The sequence below is a fragment of the Poromitra crassiceps genome (genome assembly GCF_964638095.1).
Source record: "Poromitra crassiceps genome assembly, chromosome: 12".
In the NCBI taxonomy this organism is placed as follows: domain Eukaryota; kingdom Metazoa; phylum Chordata; class Actinopteri; order Beryciformes; family Melamphaidae; genus Poromitra; species Poromitra crassiceps.
The window spans coordinates 17578056-17598167 of record NC_139632.1 but is presented as its reverse complement, the minus strand read 5'-3'; the positions used below and the strand labels follow the sequence as shown (position 1 = coordinate 17598167).

The window sequence follows — 20112 nt, the reverse complement described above, 5'->3', positions numbered from 1 at the left end:
TTTGGCTAGCTAACACACAGAGCCGCCACCCAGGGTTTGTGTGCCTCCCTCAGGGGAAAGTGTGGGGACAGCCCAGTCTGAGATGAAAAATACCCTTCCCATCATACCTTGGCCCTGACCTGGTGTGTGTGTGTGTGTGTGTGTGTGTGTGTGTGTGTGTGTGTGTGTGTGTGTGTGTGTGTGTGTGTGTGTGTGTGTGTGTGTGTGTGTGTGTGTGTGTGTGTGTGTGTGTGTGTGTGTGCGCGTGCGCGTGTGTGTGTGTGTGTGTGTGTGCATGCATGCGCACGCGTGAGAGAGAGAGGTGTAGATGATCATTTCCTGCTGTCATCCCTTTTTTTTTAAATAATGAAAATGGGTTTTCTTCTTACAATGTGCAAAATAAAACAGTACACAGTGGACACACGTGTGCTGTCATCCCTGACCTCCTCTCTGTACATTTGCCACTTGTTCTGTCAACACTCTTATTCATTCTCTTCAACCTGCTCTCCACCTGCTCCTTTTCCCTCTCTTTCTTTCTCTCTGTAATCTATCAATCTATCCATTGATCATTCAATCTGTTTAGCTATCTAGCTACTTAATATATCTCTCTCTCTCTCCAATTTGCTCTGCTCTCATGCTGTCCTCCTTTGTTTTATTGTGCCTGGGAGTAGATTCAGGGAGAGGAGAGGAGGAGGGGTGGAGTAGAGAGAGGAGGGGAGGCAGGCCAGCTGATGAATGAAGCAGCTTTGGGCCCGGCTGGGGCTTATTTGTCTTTCCTATAGCGCTGCGTGTGTGTGTGTGTGTGTGTGTGCGTGCGTGTGTGTGTGTGTGTGTGTGTGTGTGTGTGTGTGTGTGTGTGTGTGTGTGTGTGTGTGTGTGTGTGTGTGTGTGTGTGTGTGTGTGTGTGTGCGTGCGTGCGTGGAGACACCGGTGGGACATTAATAGGGTTTCCATTCTTGGAGACACGGCTGATGCAGACAGAACTGTTGCACTCTTAATGTTGAGACTAAGCAACACTCTCCACCTGTTCCACACAGGAAGTCTGCAACACCTGTTCACAGGAGAACACTCCATGCAGTCCAGGAGCAGCCTAGATAGATCACACAACATCTGTTGAGGCCTTGGAGAGGAAGTTTTCTCTTTTCTGCTTGTTGTTGTACAAAAGGCTCGACAGTGTATTTATATTTACAGCCTGGTTTTATTAAAGCCTCTACACAGCAGAACATGAAAACCTCGTCAGCCAACTGTCAGAAGTGGCTGATTTGAACTTGATTGGGCTGATACAAGTGTGTGAGAACACACATACACACACACACATACACACACACACACACACACACACACACACACACACACACACACACACACACACACACACACACACACACACACACACACACACACACACACACACACACTCAAACACACATACACACACACACACACACACACACACACACACACATACACACATACACACATACAACACAAGCAACAAATCGGCAGGAATTCTCTCTCAGTGATTGGTGAAGTGGCCTACTTTGCTCTGAGTGGTCCCCTCAGCCCTGTGTGTGTGTGTGTGTGTGGCCTCACTTGACCCCTGCTGGTGTCTGTCTGTGTTGCAGGACTGGCTGACAGACAGTGCCAGGCTGATCTCCAAGTCTGGCCGCACTGTGGAGTGGGTGACGCCCCTGGGCTTGCCCATCATCCAGCCCTACCACCGCACACGCCACCAAGTGGTAAGTCTCAGCGGAACGCGCGTGTGTGTGTGTGTGTGTGGGGGAGGGGGGGCTGTTTGTGGGATGTCTGAGAATATTGTTTGAATTATTTTATGAGGTTAAAAATAATCAAAGTGAAGACAAGATGTAAAGTCTACTAATCCACATTTCATTAGCTGTTACACTCCATGCTCATGCATAATCAAACACTGGCCTTTCCTAGGGGAAATTCTAGTATTTGTGCTATTTCTGCAGCCCAACTATTATAATTAATGTCGACAGCTTACTGTACCTGTTATATCAATGTGTGATGCTGATTGTTTTAGCCTGATCAGCATAATTACAGCCTCTTCTTCGTTACCCTTTATTCTGAAAGTTACTGGATGACCTTTGTAATATCCCCCTCTTATATCTTCACCCATTGGTCTTGCTTATTTTTACTTTTTGTCTCACCTTTCACAGCATTCTCAATACATCCACAACTGGCCTTTTGACAGGTTCCACTTTATACACCTTTTAACACACACACACACACACACACACACACACACACACACACACACACGCATAAGCATACACATACAACTTCACCTTATGTAGAAGAGACAGTCTGGTTTGAGAGACTTAACAGGTAAACACAATCGGAAGTTCTGATTGTGTTTACATTTCCTGTGACTCATAAACCTAGTCTGACTCATAGGTGAGTCAAACTAGGTTTGACCAGGTGAGTCAGACTAGTTTGAGCAGGTAAAACAGCCGGCGTTTTGAACAGGAAGTCGTGACACAATGGGTCAAGTGGGCGGGGCTACATAAGGTGAATACAATAAACTCCTTCAAATGCTGTCAGTGACTAGAGCCTTGTACTGTTCCTGTTACATGGCAGTATTCGTTCAGATTTGTCCCATCCTTATCTTATTGTCTTTTGCCCTGCGGCAGTACAGCACTTTGGATTATCATCATCATCATCACTCCACACTGTGATTTCCGCTTGTTACATTTAATTGGACTTTTATGGGATTTCTGATGAAGTTCATTATAAATCAGGGTGGTCGGTTGGCTGTTAGTTGGTTGGCTGGTTTTAAACGTGGACATACAGTGGTGGGTTTATGCTAAGTCTCAGATTGAAAGGATAGTTTGTTGGCCATGATAACACAGATCATGTGTTTTTCTCCATTGGCAGCAAGCTGTAGGGTTAAGAGTGAAGGGTAGTCGAAACCAGTGGTTCTCAAACTTTTTCAGGTCAAGGACCCCTAAACTGACCCAAATTAGACCACGGACCCCCATCTGATAAGATTTTGTCAGAGGGAACCCCCATCTGATACAATTTTTTGCTTTTATTGTAGAGGTGCTATTACAGAACGTGTATGAAGCCCATGACCAAACTTGTCATATACATTCTGACATTGTGTTACTTAAGGATGGAGTTATAGTGAGAGAATATGTTATTCCCGCTTTTGCTGGGGACCCCCTGGAACCCCCTCAAGGTCCCGGCCCGGACACCACTATAATGAACCGCTGGCCCAAACTCAGCAAATGCGAGCATACTCACTCAGTCCAAAAAACAACTTGGGTGCAAGGCCAAAGGAAACTGTAGAAAAAGAAAACAGGCCAGCACTCTCTCTCAATGTCCTTTTAGTTAACTAGCAGAATACGCGTTGGAGCACACAATCACTGTTCATTTTTAGGCAGGCCTTGCTCACAGGGTTGGCATGCAGCCTCTCCTCTCTCTCTCTCCAGAGGATTTTCATAGTCCACTTCGCTGGCTGATTCCTGATTCCAACTCGGCTCAGCTGTGCTCCATTCATGTGAGCTCCGGGATCAGTAGCTAAAGACTGGAGCTCTCCATGGTGCCGAACCTGTGTTGACTCATTTTGGCCACTAATTAGCCATTTTTGCCCATGGCATTTGGTCGGCCCTAATTACCTAATTTAAAGATCTGGCTCCGATAGGTCACCTTTACACTCTTACGCTCTTTACACTTCTGGAAAGATTCACCACTATCGTACATGAAATGCCATAGCTGGGGCCTGGGGTGACCGAACACAATTTGGTCACTCACTCACACATTTTTATTATAGGATAAATCTGGGTCAGACGTGTTCAGCAATAGCCTTCTTCAGTGTTGTGACACTCAAGAAGGCTATTGCTTTGTCTTAAGAGTGAAGGGTGAAACTGTAAAACAGCTTTGGGTTTATAGTGTCAACAATACCCCTCCTCTGTCTTAGTACTCACCGTTTTCTCTCTCTCTCTCTCTCTCTCTCTCTCTCTCTCTCTCTCTCTCTCTCTCTCTCTCTCTCTCTCATCCTTAACCCTTTGTGCAGTGTGCATGCTCCAGAGGAACTACACCTCCCTGTGAAAATGTAAAATATCTCTTGTGGTCGTGTTTTCATAGCCAGAACACCTAACTTATCATGCGGCTCTAACTTCTGAGCGCTGTGTGGATGGAATGTCCTGGATGGCTCTTCCGAGTGGAGCGGTCTTGATAGGGCTGGTGTGTGAGTGCAGAGCACTGATGGTGTGCTGTGATTACAGTAAGTGACCTGACTGTAATGGAGCTCCGCGCAGTGAGCGCACGGCATCGCTCGAGTTCGCCGCCACTATGGAGACCCTGACAGCAGCACGTCTTAGAGATAAGGTGTCTGTGCGCTAGCGTGTCGGCAGATAACGGCTCTTTGTGCATGTGCGCATAGAAAGAAAAATACTGAAGTGTAAGTGTGTGTGTAAGTGTGTGTGTGTGTGTGTGTGTGTGTGTGTGTGTGTGTGTGTGTGTGTGTGTGTGTGTGTGTGTGTGTGGTGCATAAAAACCGGGTTGACTTCAGCACTAGGGATGCAGCGATCTATCAGCACACATCGGTATCAGCCGATCTCAGCTTTAAAAAGCAATATCATTACCGGTCTGATTATATTTTACTGCCAATATTTGGTCAGTTTGTTGTTGTTGTTTTTTCTACAGGAGTCTGTCATGATCTTTTGTTAGAAAAAGCAAAAAAAAAGCTATTGCTATACCTTCCCCCAAAAACAGATGTCAGTGCTATTCAGCAATATACTTTTAGCTCATTGACTGAGCAGTGGGGGAGGCTGGCTGACACACAGTGTATTGAAGCACAGACAGGCAACAGACAGACAGACAGGCGACAGACAGACAGACAGCGTAAGCAAGTCTGCGGGTCGGCCCACCATGCTGCGGCCTGCTCTTCTGTTATGGCATGAAGCAGCAGGTTGCGTTGCAGGAGGAGTGACACCTCATCAGCAGGTGCAGGAGAGCGAGGCTGACAGAGGGTTGTTCTCCTGAGGATGCTGCCTCCACGTGAGCCTCTTCTCTTACTGTCCAACAGGGAGGGAGGGGCACGCACGCACACACACACACACACACACACACACACACACACACACACACACACACACACACAGGGAGGGGCAACGGAGCTGATTAGTGAATGAATGAAGTGATGACTTCAGGGATGAACCGCTCTAATCCAGTTACATCATGGCACAACAAAGATGAAACTCTAACTTGCAGAAAGGTCACCCTTTCCGTGTGTATATGGATTAAATTCACCATATGTGTGTGTGTGCGTGAGCGTGCGCGCGCAACGTGTGTGTATATGTGCATGTTTTTGTGCATGGCCACTGCACCTAGTTATTAGTGTTCATAACACATGGCTATGGGTACAGTACGAGTGTTCATGCACACCTGTGTAATTGTGTATTTTTCCATCGCTGATGAGGGGCGAGGAAATGAGAGCAGGATGGGGGAGCGGAGTGGAGCGTGAACAGACATCAGTGAGGCTGCCTAACGCGATTGGAGATCCTAATCGGATCAGAGGTCACTTTTGCTCTGGCTCAGATTCCTTATTTGTTTTTCATCTCTGTCCTGGACGAGGTTACAGTGAAATCTCACTCTGGCTGGATGATGACACAAGGGAGCCATCAGTGAATGGATTTGTGAGCTCCCAGTGTGACTAACAGCTTGTGTTCTGGTGTCCTCTGTGTGGAGAGAATCAGTTAGGTGACTTTGGGTTTTGGTTGCATTTGGTGATTTCCCTGGACAGTTATGCGCTTCCCATCCCAAACAAGCTGAAACAAAACCCCTGGCTGCAACATGTGTGTTCCAGACTGCTTCCCTACTGCCAAACATCTGTCATTGGTTGAACAGCACGACTGCTGTAATTCAAACTGTCATACTCCTCCCAGTTCTGATTAGCAAGTTAATCAAGCCGCAGAAACAAGCAATTTAAAAGAGGCTTGCTGTTAATAAAGACCCATCTTACTAACAACAACAAGCCTGGGTTATTTTAAAGATGACTGGGTTTTACGATCCCAGGTTGCTACCTTGCTAAATGGAAGAAATGCTCTTTCTGTTTGACCTTCCTTTGTCTCTGTAGCACTACAGCAGAATGTGTGGAAGTCTGAGCGGCTGCAGAATCAGAATGAACTGGGGCCGGTTGCACAAAGCACCTTAAGTTAAGATTTTCCTTACAGTCCGATTTAAGGTGTCCATAAAATAAAATCGGTTGCACAAAACACCCTTAAATCTTCTCCTTAAGGTTAAACATTTTAAGAAAAACATAAGCACAAGATTTAAAGGTGTTTTGTGCAACCGATTTTATTTTATGGACACCTTAACTCGAAATCTAAGGAAAATCTTAAGGTGCTTTATGCAACCGGGCCCCTGGTCTTTAATTCTAATGCTAGGCAACTCTAAATGTCGGCTCGACGCACAGAGTCCCCCCCCCTCCCCCCCCTCCCGGCTTCTATCCCTCCTGTTGCCTTCAGACAGAAGCGAGCGGGTTCCCAGGGGTACCGTGCCGTTTCGCTTATCTTGCATAATCTGGCGTGGCATTTTGGGGTGAAGTAATAAAGGCAGTTCCCCTAGAGGTGAAAATAATAAATGCAATGCCGCTAGAGGTTAAAAAAGGGGAAGTTTGGAGGAAACGAGTTGTGGAAAAGGTCAGTGGTGTTTGTGAGTCTGTGTCTGTCTTTCTCTGTGTCCGGGGGAAGAGGCTAGAGAGGACAGAGAGTAGCAGAGAAAGATGGCTACGGTGGACAGGTATAGGTATGTATTTTTTTTTTATTGTGATGTACTATGGATCGCCTCTGTGTCTGGAATAAAGTGTTGATTGATTGATTGATTGATTGATATAGGTTGGAGACCTGCTTTGATGAACAGATGAGAGATGTGTTATTAACCGCTAAGTGCGGCAGCGCGGCTTTTCTGTGGTTACTGATGGCTGCTTTATCCACGGCCATCTGTACCGTGACTCTCAGGTGATTTGAGTCTGCAGGACCCTATTCCCCGCAGACACAGCAGCAGGGTTAGCCAAGGACTCATTCATCACAACCTAGGGGTTTAAAGTCAGGTACTGCATGCAGGTCCAACACAGACAGTGTAGCGAGTGACCTGATTTACTGTATGGTAGGCAGTTACACCAAAGGTAACCTACATTTCTTTCATTTGGACTGCTTTTTGCATCACAGCCTTCCCCTCCCTCTAACATATCCTCGAGGACATGAAGAGCAGATGCAAAGAGGTGGATGATGGACAGATCTCTCTCTCCTCCCCAAACTCCTAGAGCAGTGATGGATGAGATAGCGCCCATGGCAGATGCTAATGGGTTTTACCGCACTACTACGCTTCTATTTTATAACCGTTTGTTGATGATTGTGTGATTCTGTCATGCATCACACACTGACCTTCAAGCAATCGACCCAAAGCTGGCAAATCAAAAAGCTAGCCTGCGCCCTAAAGCTAGCTTTAATACCCTTCCATCCATATGGACACCTGTCACGTTAATCTCTTTGTATCTGTACCTTCTTTAAACAGTTATACAGTTATAGTGATTTTCATCTTTTTTTTTAATGGATTTTAGAAGAAATTGTTATCTGCGCAAATATCTCGTTTGATCTGAGATCTGTGTACCGTAATTCACATAATGTTGTGATTTTACAATGTGCATTATGGATTACATATAAATTAATTAGAGAAGCTCACATATAAGCTATGCTTATTATTGAAATTGCATCTTTTAATTAATTTTCATGGTACTCTAAGCATCTCTGTATTACAGTCACACACATATCCACGCTGTGTAAGATTATAACCAAAATGTCATCAGTAAAACTAACACACTTACCGTAAATTCCGGACTATAAGCCGCACCTTTTTCCCCGTTTTTTCCCCTTTTTTGGCCCCTGCGGCTTATATAACGGTGCGGCTTATCTATGGATTTTTTCAAAAAAAAAAAAAAAATCTCTCTTTTTTTAGCACTCTTTCTAACTATAAATCCTATATAACTATAATAAGTTTTAATTTCCTCTCTTGCCCTCTTTTCACCACACTGTATGACACTGTGTGCACTGTAAAAAACAACACAGGTGGTGTTGTGTTATGTTGTTTTGTTGAAATGTTAATAAATGGGAGCTTCCTCAAACAGCCATCTCTTTCCCGACAATCCCCTCTGTGCATGAACCCTTACATATGGTAATTAAACATTAAAACACAATAAAAAAAAAAAATACCATTAAAACACCCGCGGCTTATAGTCCGGTGCGGCTTATATAAGAAAAAAATAGTCAACTTTGCAGGTGCGGCTTATACACCGGTGCGGCTTATAGTCCGGAATTTACGGTAATAAAGGCTTGAAATCAGCTCCTAAACAGCGCACATTTAGAATTCTTGGTCTCCGTCTTCCCAGGCGGTAAAAGGCTCGGAAAGAACATGAAGTTGAATTGGGAATATTTAGGATTGTGGGGGGATGTCCACATCAAAGAGCTTCTGAGTATGTTCATCCCACAGAGATGGAAGCAGGAGCAAATGAAAAAGCTTTGCATTTGCTACCAAATTAAATGTTCCTAAGGGACCCAATACGGCAGTGGCCGACTGGCCATGCTCTGGTGTCCTGCAGTGCACCTTCAACACTGTTCTGAGGAGTTACTTGTATAATGGATGGCAATGCTATTAACTGAATTCAAAAGCCCCATTCAGCAGCGAATTTGGAAAATGTAGCAAATTGATGTTCAGTCAGAGGGAGTAAAAGGCAAAACAACACTGCAGACTTTCCCAGAATGCCTTCTCTACTTCCTCTATTCTCTCATGAAGGTCGCTTCGACCCGAAACGTAAACCATTCTGATGGTCGCTTCGACCGAAACGTAAACCATACAATACGTCTACTGGGATAAGTCTCTACGCAGTGTGCAGACTCTACTTTTTGCCTGTTGTTGATCATTTGTTTGTCCTGCATCTGCTAATCGAGTGGATGTACACGCTCTACTCTACTCTACTGTTTTATCTGTGCCTTCTCTATTTTGCCTGTTTGCAGTTCAATGTGTTTGAAATGACAAAAAAGGAGTAGTGTCAGTTTATGTATTCTCATGTGAGCCCCTAGATAATTGGCAACACACATGTTCCACTCATTCGTGTTACCTCAGATGAATCTGCTTCTGTACAGTGAGCAACATGTAGCCATACAGTATCTAATGACTTTGACGCTAAAAGCACTGATGATACAGTGAACAGATGAAAGTGGTTTTAGTACTCTGAGCATAATTGAAGTGAAATGATGAAACATTTCCACACCAAAGCTCTAAGCCATCAGCACACAAAAAGGAGTGGCATCCTTCCTTCAATGTTCAGACAGAAATATGTGGGACCAGCAGGCGGGATGAAGACCCGGACCGAGAGAGACACTCGGGATACATCAGTGCAGGCAGAAAGCAAGCTAAACAGACTAATGCAATGTGCTGACTTTGATGAGGAGTGGAAAGGCAGAGAGGACCCGCTGCCTGTTGCCTGCTGCTGTATCTCGTTCCTGATAGCAGCCTGTCGTCCTCACCCAGGCACGCTTCCAGGGGTCAATGACAAGAGCGTCCTGCCGCAGATGCCTTGGCATGGCCGACTGGATGGACCCTCAAGGCTCTGTGGAGATTAGAGGCCTTCTGTCAACTAGGAGCAACTGTCAGCCATGGCCTGTGTATCGGTTGGGCATTCTGTCAAAATTAGAAGCAGTCAAAATGAGTCAGCAGGTAATTTGGCTGATTCCCAGACGTGCGTTTACTGTCAAAATGTGTGTTCACTTGCCCAGTGATCAAAATATGGCTCCCTGTGTTTTTTATTTCACCTTCTTAGCTGTTCTCGTTGTTAGCGTTAAGTGAACACCCTTCATAGAAGGTGCTCTCTGAAGTAACGAAGTAGGCTAATATATATATCTATATATTTTTTTATCAAGCTTGTTCGGATCTCACCCCCTGCTATAGGCTCTCCCGGTCGTTGCTCCACCCCCTCTGCCGATCTGGGGAGTTGTAGACTGGGCATGCTTCCTCCAATACATATGCAGTCGCGTCTTTCAGCCCCCATCACACCGCCTTGCCACTAGATGGTGTCATTGGTGATGTCACTCGAGCGATTGCAATGTCATCATTGATGTAACTCGAGCATAGTGATGTCATCAGTGAGTGATTCATCAGTGATGTCACTTGAGCAATTGTGATGTCATCAGTGAGTGACTTCATCAGATATTGTTATTACAATATCATGATGTAATAATGTTATGATGTCATGTTATGATGTCATAATGTCAACCCACATTCAGTCCCTTCATAATTAACTTCTGTTTGAGACACAGTCGGTGTGGTACATGGACATATTTGAAGGCATGGCTGCTCGAGCAGGACATAGCAACAGGCTCCATGATGCTGCCGAGGCAGGAGACCTGGACAAACTGAGGAGCCTGCTGCAGGAAGAGCGCTTCAGAAGGCGGATCAATGAGCCCTATGAATTTATGGAGGTTTTTATCGAGGATTGGTGGACCCCTCTGGGGCTGGCAGCCTGGCAAGGTCATGCTGCCTGTGTGGACTACCTGATCACCCAAGGAGCACAGGTAGACCTAGCTGATCAGGAGGACTTTACGCCTCTCTCCTATGCCGTCCACTACGGTCACCTGGACTGTGTCCGGGTCCTCCTGGAAGCCGGGGCCGATCCCAACAGAGGCAGACACGGCTTCACCCTGGTTTACGATGCTGCCCGGGCAGGAAGGCTGGAGATACTGCAGGAACTCATCATGTACCGTGCTGCTGTTACTGTTGACATAGACACTGATCACACCCTCGAGATGTCTCCTCTCTACATCAGTGGTGAACGCAACCACCTGGACTGCTTCCGCCTGCTGCTCCAGGCTGCTGGCGTTCTGACTCGTGACATGGCTTCTCTCCTGCTGGTGGTGTTGCTGCAAAGAAGGTGCAACGCGGCCTTCGTCCAGCTGCTGCTGGACCACGGCGCTGAGCCGGCCCTTTGGTTCACAGTGCAGGCAAAGCTGGAGGAGAGGGCGGATCCCGACGCTCTCAGGGTCTTTCTGGAGGCCAAGAGATGTCCTCGCAGTCTGGCCCACGTGTGTCGGATCCGGATCCGCCAAGTGCTGGGCACACATCGCCTGAACCAAGTCCACTCCCTACCACTAACACAAGTGATGAAGGATTTCGTGCTCCACCAAAACTGACTTGAAGGACTGTAGGTTTATTTCATTTCCTAGATTTAGCTCTTAACTGACTGTGTTTCAAACAAATCCAGGACCGGAGATTACAGTATATACCATCAGCATACACCACCTGTAGCCAATCCTACTACTATAATTGGAGTCCCCGCCCCAGAATTGAGCGGGTGCAGCGCGCAGAAATTCTGTTTATCTTAATATGACGTGAGGTTCAGTTAGCTTTGCACAAAAACAGCCGGGAGAAATACTTTTTACTTTTATACTTGATTACACTTCAGAGCCTGTCCTTTTTTACTTTTACTTGATTAAACAAGTTGAATCAGTACTTTTACTAGAGTCTTTATTTAGATAAGTAACTGTACTTCTACTTAAGTAAAGAATGTGTGTACTTTTCCCATCTCTGCCGCCGAGGCGTGCCATCTTGAGTTTTGTGCATTCTCTCTTCTTTTTGACTCCTGGTGATTCTTCACCCACTCATCTACTATCCCTTTCACTGAAAAATTACACGTTTTTAAGTTATTCGGTAGGTAAATTCTGATATGTCTGGGAGCGCGGTTTCACTACTCCATCAGCATTCTGGAATTCACTGATTGGCCTGTATGTTTCCTGGTTGTATGTGTTTTTGAGGGAGTGTGTGTATCTATGTATGTGCGTGTATGTGTGTGAGGTGAGGAGTGGTAATTTACTCAATAGCCTCTTAAATAGAGCAGTAATAAACTGTTATAGGTATGTGAGTACTATGACTGAGCCAATGGGTTTTGTCCCCTCTTGTTCATTTGCTTCCTTCCGTACGTGTCCATACATCTCAGTCTGCCTCTCCTCACTACACCCGCTATCGCCTCCCCTCCCATCCTCTGTCTCAGTTCTGTGCTCGTCTTTCATCCTCATCTTCGCTCTGTCCAGCTTCTCCTCATGCTCCACCCTCAGGGCCCACGTCTGGCTTCCATATATCATACAGCTTCTCACGCAGGCTGACTTCACTTCACTGCCCTTTCATCTTCAGGGATGTGACCTTGGATGAAAGGCAAGAGTTCCCTGAACTTCTTCCCTCCACTCCACACTCTTGCCGTCACCGCCAGGTCCACCTCTCCATCTGGGTTCAACAAATTGTTTTTTGAATGTTTTTTGAATTTGAGAAAATATAGGTGTAAAAAGTAAAAACAACTAAGAATGGGCTGTCTTCCTAGAGGTGCTTTAATCAAATTTCAGATAATTGTCATTTATCCCATATTGAAATGTGTTTTGAGTCTGCCCCTGGGTTTAATCCATCAAAACAAGCCTGTATTCAGGATTCAGGATTTTTATTGTCACTCCATGGTACAAGTATCACGTGTGAAATTCTTGTGCTGTGGACTCCGTTTACAACATAGTACAATGGCAACAGGGCATATGAGTGCAAAAACAACAAGAGACACAACAAGCAATAAGGCAGTAGAGTGATAAGACAAGTCAGAGACAGTGGCATATTCACTGCACATAGGTGCACATGTCATGTGCATACTTTAGACGTGCTTAAACATTTTAAATTCGACGTATTTGACGTACAGGTGCAAATAGCATATACCTAATTAAACATACAATTAAACATTAGACATACATAATGGTAGCAGCTACAGTACGGTACAGTACAGCTACTACATTATTTGTGTATGTTAAGGAGTCTCGTGGCCTGCGGGAAGAAACTGTCCCTCAAGCGATTTGTGCGTGCTTTTGGGACCCTGTATCTCCTCCCTGAGGGTAACAGGGAGAACAGGCTGTTGTGGGGATGGTTTGTGTCTTTGATGATCTTCAGGGACCTCCTGAGGCACCGCTGGTTATACAGTTCCTGCAGTTCTGGCAGCTCACATCCTGTTACGTGCTGGTCCCTAAGTCCCTAAGGATTTCTGGCCTTAGCCCAAATTTCTTCAGGCGCCTGAGTCCGTGTAGTCGCTGTTGGGCCTTTTTGACAACAGTGGCGGTGTGGCCGGCCCAAGTCAGGTCCTGATGGATGTTGACTCCCAGGTACTTGAAGCTGTCCACCCTTTCCACCACTGTGCCGTTGATGGTGATTGGGGGGTGTGCGCCCCCCCCTCCTGTAGTCTACAATGATCTCCTTGGTCTTGGAGACGTTCAGAGAGAGGTGGTTGTCCTGGCACCTAGACATGTGACACATGTTGTTCAATAGTACAGTTCAGTTAATCTGTTGAAGAGTGGTCAGGGTCACAGCAGCTAACTGCTGAAGAGTGATCAGGGTCACAGCTTTTGGCCTCATTTGGGTGTGTCTACATGAGCATGTGGCATCTGTCAGTAAAACAATATATTTGACCGTGCTGAGAAGCCCTTCTGAACACTGAACAGTTGTAGGTCAATTTGAAGGATGAAATAAGAATGGATTTTACATTGATTGGCACCACCATCACTTTTTTTGGAAATGTCAAGAGGGGTCTCATATGGGCATGTGGTCTTTGTACTGCCTGCTTTGTATTCTGCTAAATGTCAAGTGCCTCACAAGTGCTCAATTATGATCTCCTACTTTGGAATTTCACAATTTTCGAAATTGAAATGTAAAGGACTCATTTGGAATTGGATTATAATTGATAAAATATCACTGTAACACACCCATCATAACTCAAAATGTACTGTTTGTTTTCCCCCCACTCCATGGTTACAATAAAACATTTGGTTTGCACCACAGGTGACATTATATGATAAATCTTCTTGCTATCAGTTTCATTTTTCAAGCTCGTAATTTTCCTGTATTAGGCCTATATACTGTATCTTAAACGCTAAACTTTAGAATAGAGAATACCGGTAGTTAAGAGCTGTGCTTGCTCTCCAAAAGTTATCACCATGATTAATGAGCTCTCTCATTCTTTTCTTTTTTTATTATTATTTTATTTATTTATTTATTATTATTATTTACCGTACTATTATTTGTTTTTTCTCCGCCAGCTGAAGAGTGCAATGCAACACATCAACCTCCCGATCACCCACGATGCCAGAGAGTAAGTCCTCCTGCTATTTCTTCTTCTGTTTTCCTCTCCCATGCTGTCCCAACACTAAACCAGCAGGTTGGCTAGGAAATCACAGGAGTGTTTGACTGGTAGATATGAGAATCCCTCAGAATTGTAATTGTTATTACTTAAACCCACACTGCTGCACCACAAGGCCACCATACCTCTGTGCTGTTATCAGCGTATTCGCACCACCCTCATTGGCATTTGTGCTGAAATACACCAGCCTGTACTAAAGACAGAGAATGGCTAGTAAGAGAAATGTTGTTTACAATCTCTTTTGACATTTGTTTTCGTAAAAGGTGATGAACAAATGACATGTTACACGTGTGAAACATAGTCATGGTTGTACCGAACATTGACAAAATGTATGACAAAAGCTGGGGAGCGGAGGGGGGGGGAGATGGCGCGAGAGAGAGGTGGGGAAGACAGAGCAAGGCAAAGGGAGACAGAGATGAGAAAGACTGACAGCCATCCTGCTCCCGCTGACATCCACAGTACAGCACCCATTCGCTCATGCCAATACCCACACTCCAGATGGAAGGCGTTGGGGATGAGAGGGAGAGCGAGGACGGGGAGCTGCATATAAAGTCTGTCTCGCTCGCTCCAAACTTCAAATGTGCTGTCAGAGAAGGCATCAGCGTTTCACAGGCTGACACGCTGAGCCAAACTTCACTCACTCGCCACGGCTCATTCTCCCCCGGCTTTTACTTCCGACACACACGGACTGTATACACACACACACACACACACACACACACACAGAGAGAGACACACACACACACACACACACACACACACACACAGAGAGACACACACAGAGAGGGACACACACACACACACACACACTTGCTGTAATTAAAGAGCCTAAGCAAGCCCCTCCATCATTCGAGTATGTAAATAGAGGCACGAGCAGCAGTGACAGACTTCAAGCCCTTGTTATTCTTGCCTCTCCACGCTCCCTCTCCTCTTTAGAAAAGCGGTGATGATCCAGGCCTGTAAAGTGTAAAACATGACATATTAAGCCCCGTGCCTTCAGCTGCTCTCTTGTGATATGAATTGAACACGCAGCCAACAGAGAACAGGGTTAGACTCCAGCCGACCCCCCTGTGCTCTACAGAGAACAGGGTTAGACTCCAGCCTACCCCCCTGTGCTCTACAGAGAACAGGGTTAGACTCCAGCCTACCCCCCTGTGCTCTACAGAGAACAGGGTTAAGGTGCTCTTATACTCGAGCAAAGCTCCGTGGGGGTGGGGCCCCGCTAGTCTCCGTGAGTCACCGTGCTGGGGGTGATGCCATTATACTCAGAAAGTGATCAGCATGTATTGTACAATGGTGAGAACAGCCCGTGAAAAGTCGCAATGAAACGCTGTGCAGTACTGAGTGCGCTTTCACTCTCAAACGACCGCACATCAGCACATGAAGGACTCACCAAACTTGTTTTTACTGAAAGCCGTTTTTACTTCTCAGCCCTGATAGCCTACTCTGTGATGCTTTTAATCTCTCTCAATAATGCTCACAACACATTTACTTGGTGAAATGACTAAAAACGAACAGTTGCAAATCTAAGTTTATAGCCTACCACATGGGTCAAGAAATGTGGCGAAAACACAGCTCAGTGTTCAGGGTTCAGTGGCTCGAAAGCGGCCATGTTTGGAGAGAAGCTCGCGCTGTTAGAAAAAAAATCAGGCACAACGCGAGCGCCCGACGGAGCTAGCGAATAACCACGCCCAACAAATTTACGTAATTTGACGCACCCGCCCCTCGCTCCACCCCTGCGCCCTTCACGGCAGGGTGAGCATAATTCAGCCTTTAGACTCCAGCCTACCCCCTGTGCTCTACAGAGAACAGGGTTAGACTCCAGCCTACCCCCCTGTGCTCTACAGAGAACAGGGTTAGACTCCAGCCTACCCCCTGTGCTCTACAGAGAACAGGGTTAGACTCCAGCCTACCCCCCTGTGCTCTACAGAGAACAGGGTTAGACTCCAGCCTACCCCCTGTGCTCTACAGAGAACAGGGTTAAACTCCAGCCTACCCCCCTGTGCTCTACAGAGAACAGGGTTAGACTCCAGCCCACCCCCTGTGCTCTACAGAGAACAGGGTTAGACTCCAGCCTACCCCCCTGTGCTCTACAGAGAACAGGGTTAGACTCCAGCCTACCCCCTGTGCTCTACAGAGAACATGGTTAGACTCCAGCCTACCCCCTGTGCTCTACAGAGAACAGGGTTAGACTCCAGCCGACCCCCTGTGCTCTACAGAGAACAGGGTTAGACTCCAGCCTACCCCCCTGTGCTCTACAGAGAACAGGGTTAGACTCCAGCCTACCCCCCTGTGCTCTACAGAGAACAGGGTTAGACTCCAGAGAACAATTGTTGCTAACCCTCAGAGTCCTCAATCTGCCACTTCCCAGTCAGGCAGGCCTGTGGGACCGAGGATTGACGTGTGTGTGTGTGTGTGTGTGTGTGTGTGTGTGTGTGTGTGTGTGTGTGCGCATGCGTTTGTGTGTGTGTGTGTGTTTGTGTGCGTGTGTGTGTGCGCGCTTGCTTGCTTTGGGCTTAGCCCAAGCTATTACTCTCCACTGCTCTGTCTCCGTTGCCATTAGCACAGCGTACTGGTCTGTGTCCAGAGGATTTGGATGGCTCAGGGTAATGGGAAGTGGGAAGGTGGGGATACAGATTGGCAGAAGGCTCTCTTAGTCCCACTTCCATCCACAGTAGCAGCAGAATTGCATTTACTATTTCTTACATACCACTTCTATATTTGTATACTGATATTGATTATTGTGTGTGTGTGTGTGTGTGTGTGTGTGTGTGTGTGTGTGTGTGTGTGTGTGTGTGTGTGTGTGTGTGTGTGTGTGTGTGTGTGTGTGTGTGTGTGTGTGTGTGTGTGTGCATGTGCAACCCCTTGCCCTTCTCAGGAAACCAGACACAGTTAAACAGAAGAATGCCTTCCCACCAAACTTCATCCACTCTCTGGACTCTACACATATGATGCTGACTGCTCTTCACTGCTATAGGTATGTACACACACACACACACACACACACACACACACACACACACACACACACACACACACCATAGACTTATGGTCATGATTCTCTAGCTGGCCGGTTGACTTGGTTCCTGGCTTAAAACTCTTCAGATAAGGGTTTTTTTGAAAAATGATGGAGAAATACTCCGGAAAAAGAGGTCACGATGCCACGTCACTGTTCAGTTCTATGGGGATTTACGGTACTTGCTTTTGGAGCCAGCCTCAAGGAGCCATTCGAGGAACTACAGATTCTATCACTTCTGCCTAGGCTTCATCTGTCCAACCTCAAGCTTGCTGTCACACACACACACACACACACACACACACACACACACACACACACACATGCGTGTGCACACACACACACACACACACACACACACACAGAGCATAAAGACGCACCTCAAAGAAAGAAGTCAAAACCAGGAATACATTCTTTCGCACAATTACACATAATTTCATAACAGCCGTTGACCGAGTCATTTTCCCAAACCAAACCCCACTTGAGCTTCTCACATCGCCCCCCCCTGCGTGTGCTCGACTAGAACTGCCTTTGAGAAAGTAGCCCCTCATATTAAATGCAATTATCACTTCAATAACCTCGACGGGGCGTTGTACGATAAGACATCATATTAGCGCCTCTTTTCACAGACTTTACTTCTTGACAGGTTTGCTAATTCATGATGGAAGTCACACAGGCAGGCGAGGGAGTGACCTCCCGCTGTGCTTTCACTAATTACTGCCCTCATTATTCATTTCTAGACCCTTCTTTTTTCAATGTCCGCCCCCTTTAACCTCTTTGTCTGCTCTCTCCTTGTTTCTCTTTCTCCACGGACCTCTGTGACCCCGGTGTCCCCATCATCTCAAACTTCTTCTCCTGTTCTCTCTCCTCTCTCTCTAGTGCTGGCCTGACATTCGTCTCAGTCCATGACTGTTTCTGGACCCATGCCCTCACAGTGGACACCATGAACAAGGTATGGCATTAGAGTACAACACGTTTTTTTAATCCACACCCTATCCCTGTTCCTCATCATCCTTTCTTAGCTGATTTTCCCTCCTGTGTCTTATCACACACCATCAGTGGTCTTCCTTTTATAGCTCTCCTGCTATTTCCCGCCCGTACACCCCAGCTACATGTAAAGGTGGCATTGCACATGTGCTGTGTGTGTTGCCCGCAGGGAGTCAGTTCTTCTAGCACAGCTGTTTTTAAAGTCTGAGGCTGTGGGCCTCCCCTCAGACAGGCTGTGGGCCTCCCCTCAGACAAAGTCTGAGGCTGTGGGCCTCCCCTCAGACAAAGTCTGAGGCTGTGGGCCTCCCCTCAGACAAAGCAAAGTCTGAGGCTGTGGGCCTCCCCTCAGACAGGCTGTGGGCCTCCCCTCAGACAAAGCAAAGTCTGAGGCTGTGGGCCTCCCCTCAGACAGGCTGTGGGCCTCCCCTCAGACAAAGTCTGAGGCTGTGGGCCTCCCCTCAGACAAAGTCTGAGGCTGTGGGCCTCCCCTCAGACAAAGCTTGGGGACAAAGCAGGGATGATATATTTTTGTAGGCCAACACTCGTCTGGAAGTCAATCTGATTTTTGTATGGGGATTTTGGTTCGATGCCTGAAATAAAGTCTGTGGTTAACACAAGTTTATGAAACTGAGACCTTTGTGTTTAGCAAGATGAACACCACTTTTATGATTTTTGAAGCGTAAATGTGATCGCAAAAATCATAAAGGCGAGGGGGGCACGGTGGCGCAGTGGTAGCGCTGTCGCCTCACAGCAAGAAGGTCCTGGGTTTGATTCCCGCCAGGGGTGCTGAGAGTATGTCCTTTTTCCCTGGTCCTCAGTGCCTACAGCCCAGGTGGGGGCGTCAAAAAGGGCCTTTCTGTGTGGAGTTTGCATGTTCTCCCCGTGCTCCCCTGGGGCCTCCTCCATACAGTGTCTGCCCGGCCCTGGTGAGCCCGTCTACAGGCCCAGACACACTGCTATAAAATAGATCTTAATGACCATAAAAGCCCCATTTCTCCTTACATGTAGCTTCAGATGCCTAGTTATAGCTTGATGTCTTCATCTCCTCTCAGAGGAGCTATAATCGACCGAGCGCTTCTCTCTCAGTACATTTATTCTCTGTCATACTTTCCCTCCCTTCATATGCGAGGGGGACGCCTCCCTCATTACATAGCCAATTGAACACAGAGGCAGAGGAAAGACATTAAAGAGCTTAGTCAACAGCTGAGCATATGGCACAGACCTTTCGTCAGGCAGGCATGAAATTACCTTCAACCAGGACAGAGATGAATGCTACTGACTGTCCTCCTATTTCCATGGTGTTATCGCGAGTCAACAGATATAAAAGTGAACCGTTACACAGTCTCCCTTCCATACTACTCTCTCCCTTCTTCATTCAGGTTGGACCAAAGAAGACATACAGCCAAGCCATGCACGGCCAAGTAATACATCAACGTTGTGTTTCAGTCGTTAAATAGTAGCCCTGGGAGACGATCCATTTGTTTGACTTGATGTGGGATACTCGGGATAGACTATCTTTCTCTTTTGGTCTCTGTCTCTCTTCCCTTCCTTTACAGCCTCCATCCATCATTCAGCTAGTCACCAGCTCCTATCCTGTCAGGCACGATTCATCTGGGGAGCAGGTTGGACAAGTGTTTGGGCCGGAGAAACTCAAAGTACACATCTCTCTGCCCCTCTCTGCTCCTGTCAGGTCTGTCGGGAACAGTTTGTCGCCCTGCACAGCCAGCCCATCCTTCAAGAGCTGTCCAACTTCCTGGTACTGAAATACTGCTCCGGACTTCTGTGAGTTCACACGCACGCGCACGCACGCACGCACGCACGCACGCACGCACGCACGCACGCACGCACGCACGCACACACACACACACACACACACACAGAGCTTCCATAAGTC

General features: G+C 46.7%; 1 protein-coding gene across 1 annotated transcript in view; it reads left to right on the top strand.

Moving 5' to 3' along the window:
- Nucleotides 1–20112, top strand: part of polrmt (polymerase (RNA) mitochondrial (DNA directed)) — a gene marked incomplete at its 5' end in the record, with an annotated part of 53938 nt that overhangs the window by 28911 nt on the left and 4915 nt on the right. Inside the window, 5 exons of the mRNA XM_083647238.1 lie at nt 1605–1718; nt 14115–14167; nt 17094–17192; nt 18111–18183; nt 19909–20000. Coding sequence (XP_083503364.1) covers nt 1605–1718; nt 14115–14167; nt 17094–17192; nt 18111–18183; nt 19909–20000 — 431 coding nt within the window. The remainder of the gene's footprint in view (nt 1–1604; nt 1719–14114; nt 14168–17093; nt 17193–18110; nt 18184–19908; nt 20001–20112) is intronic.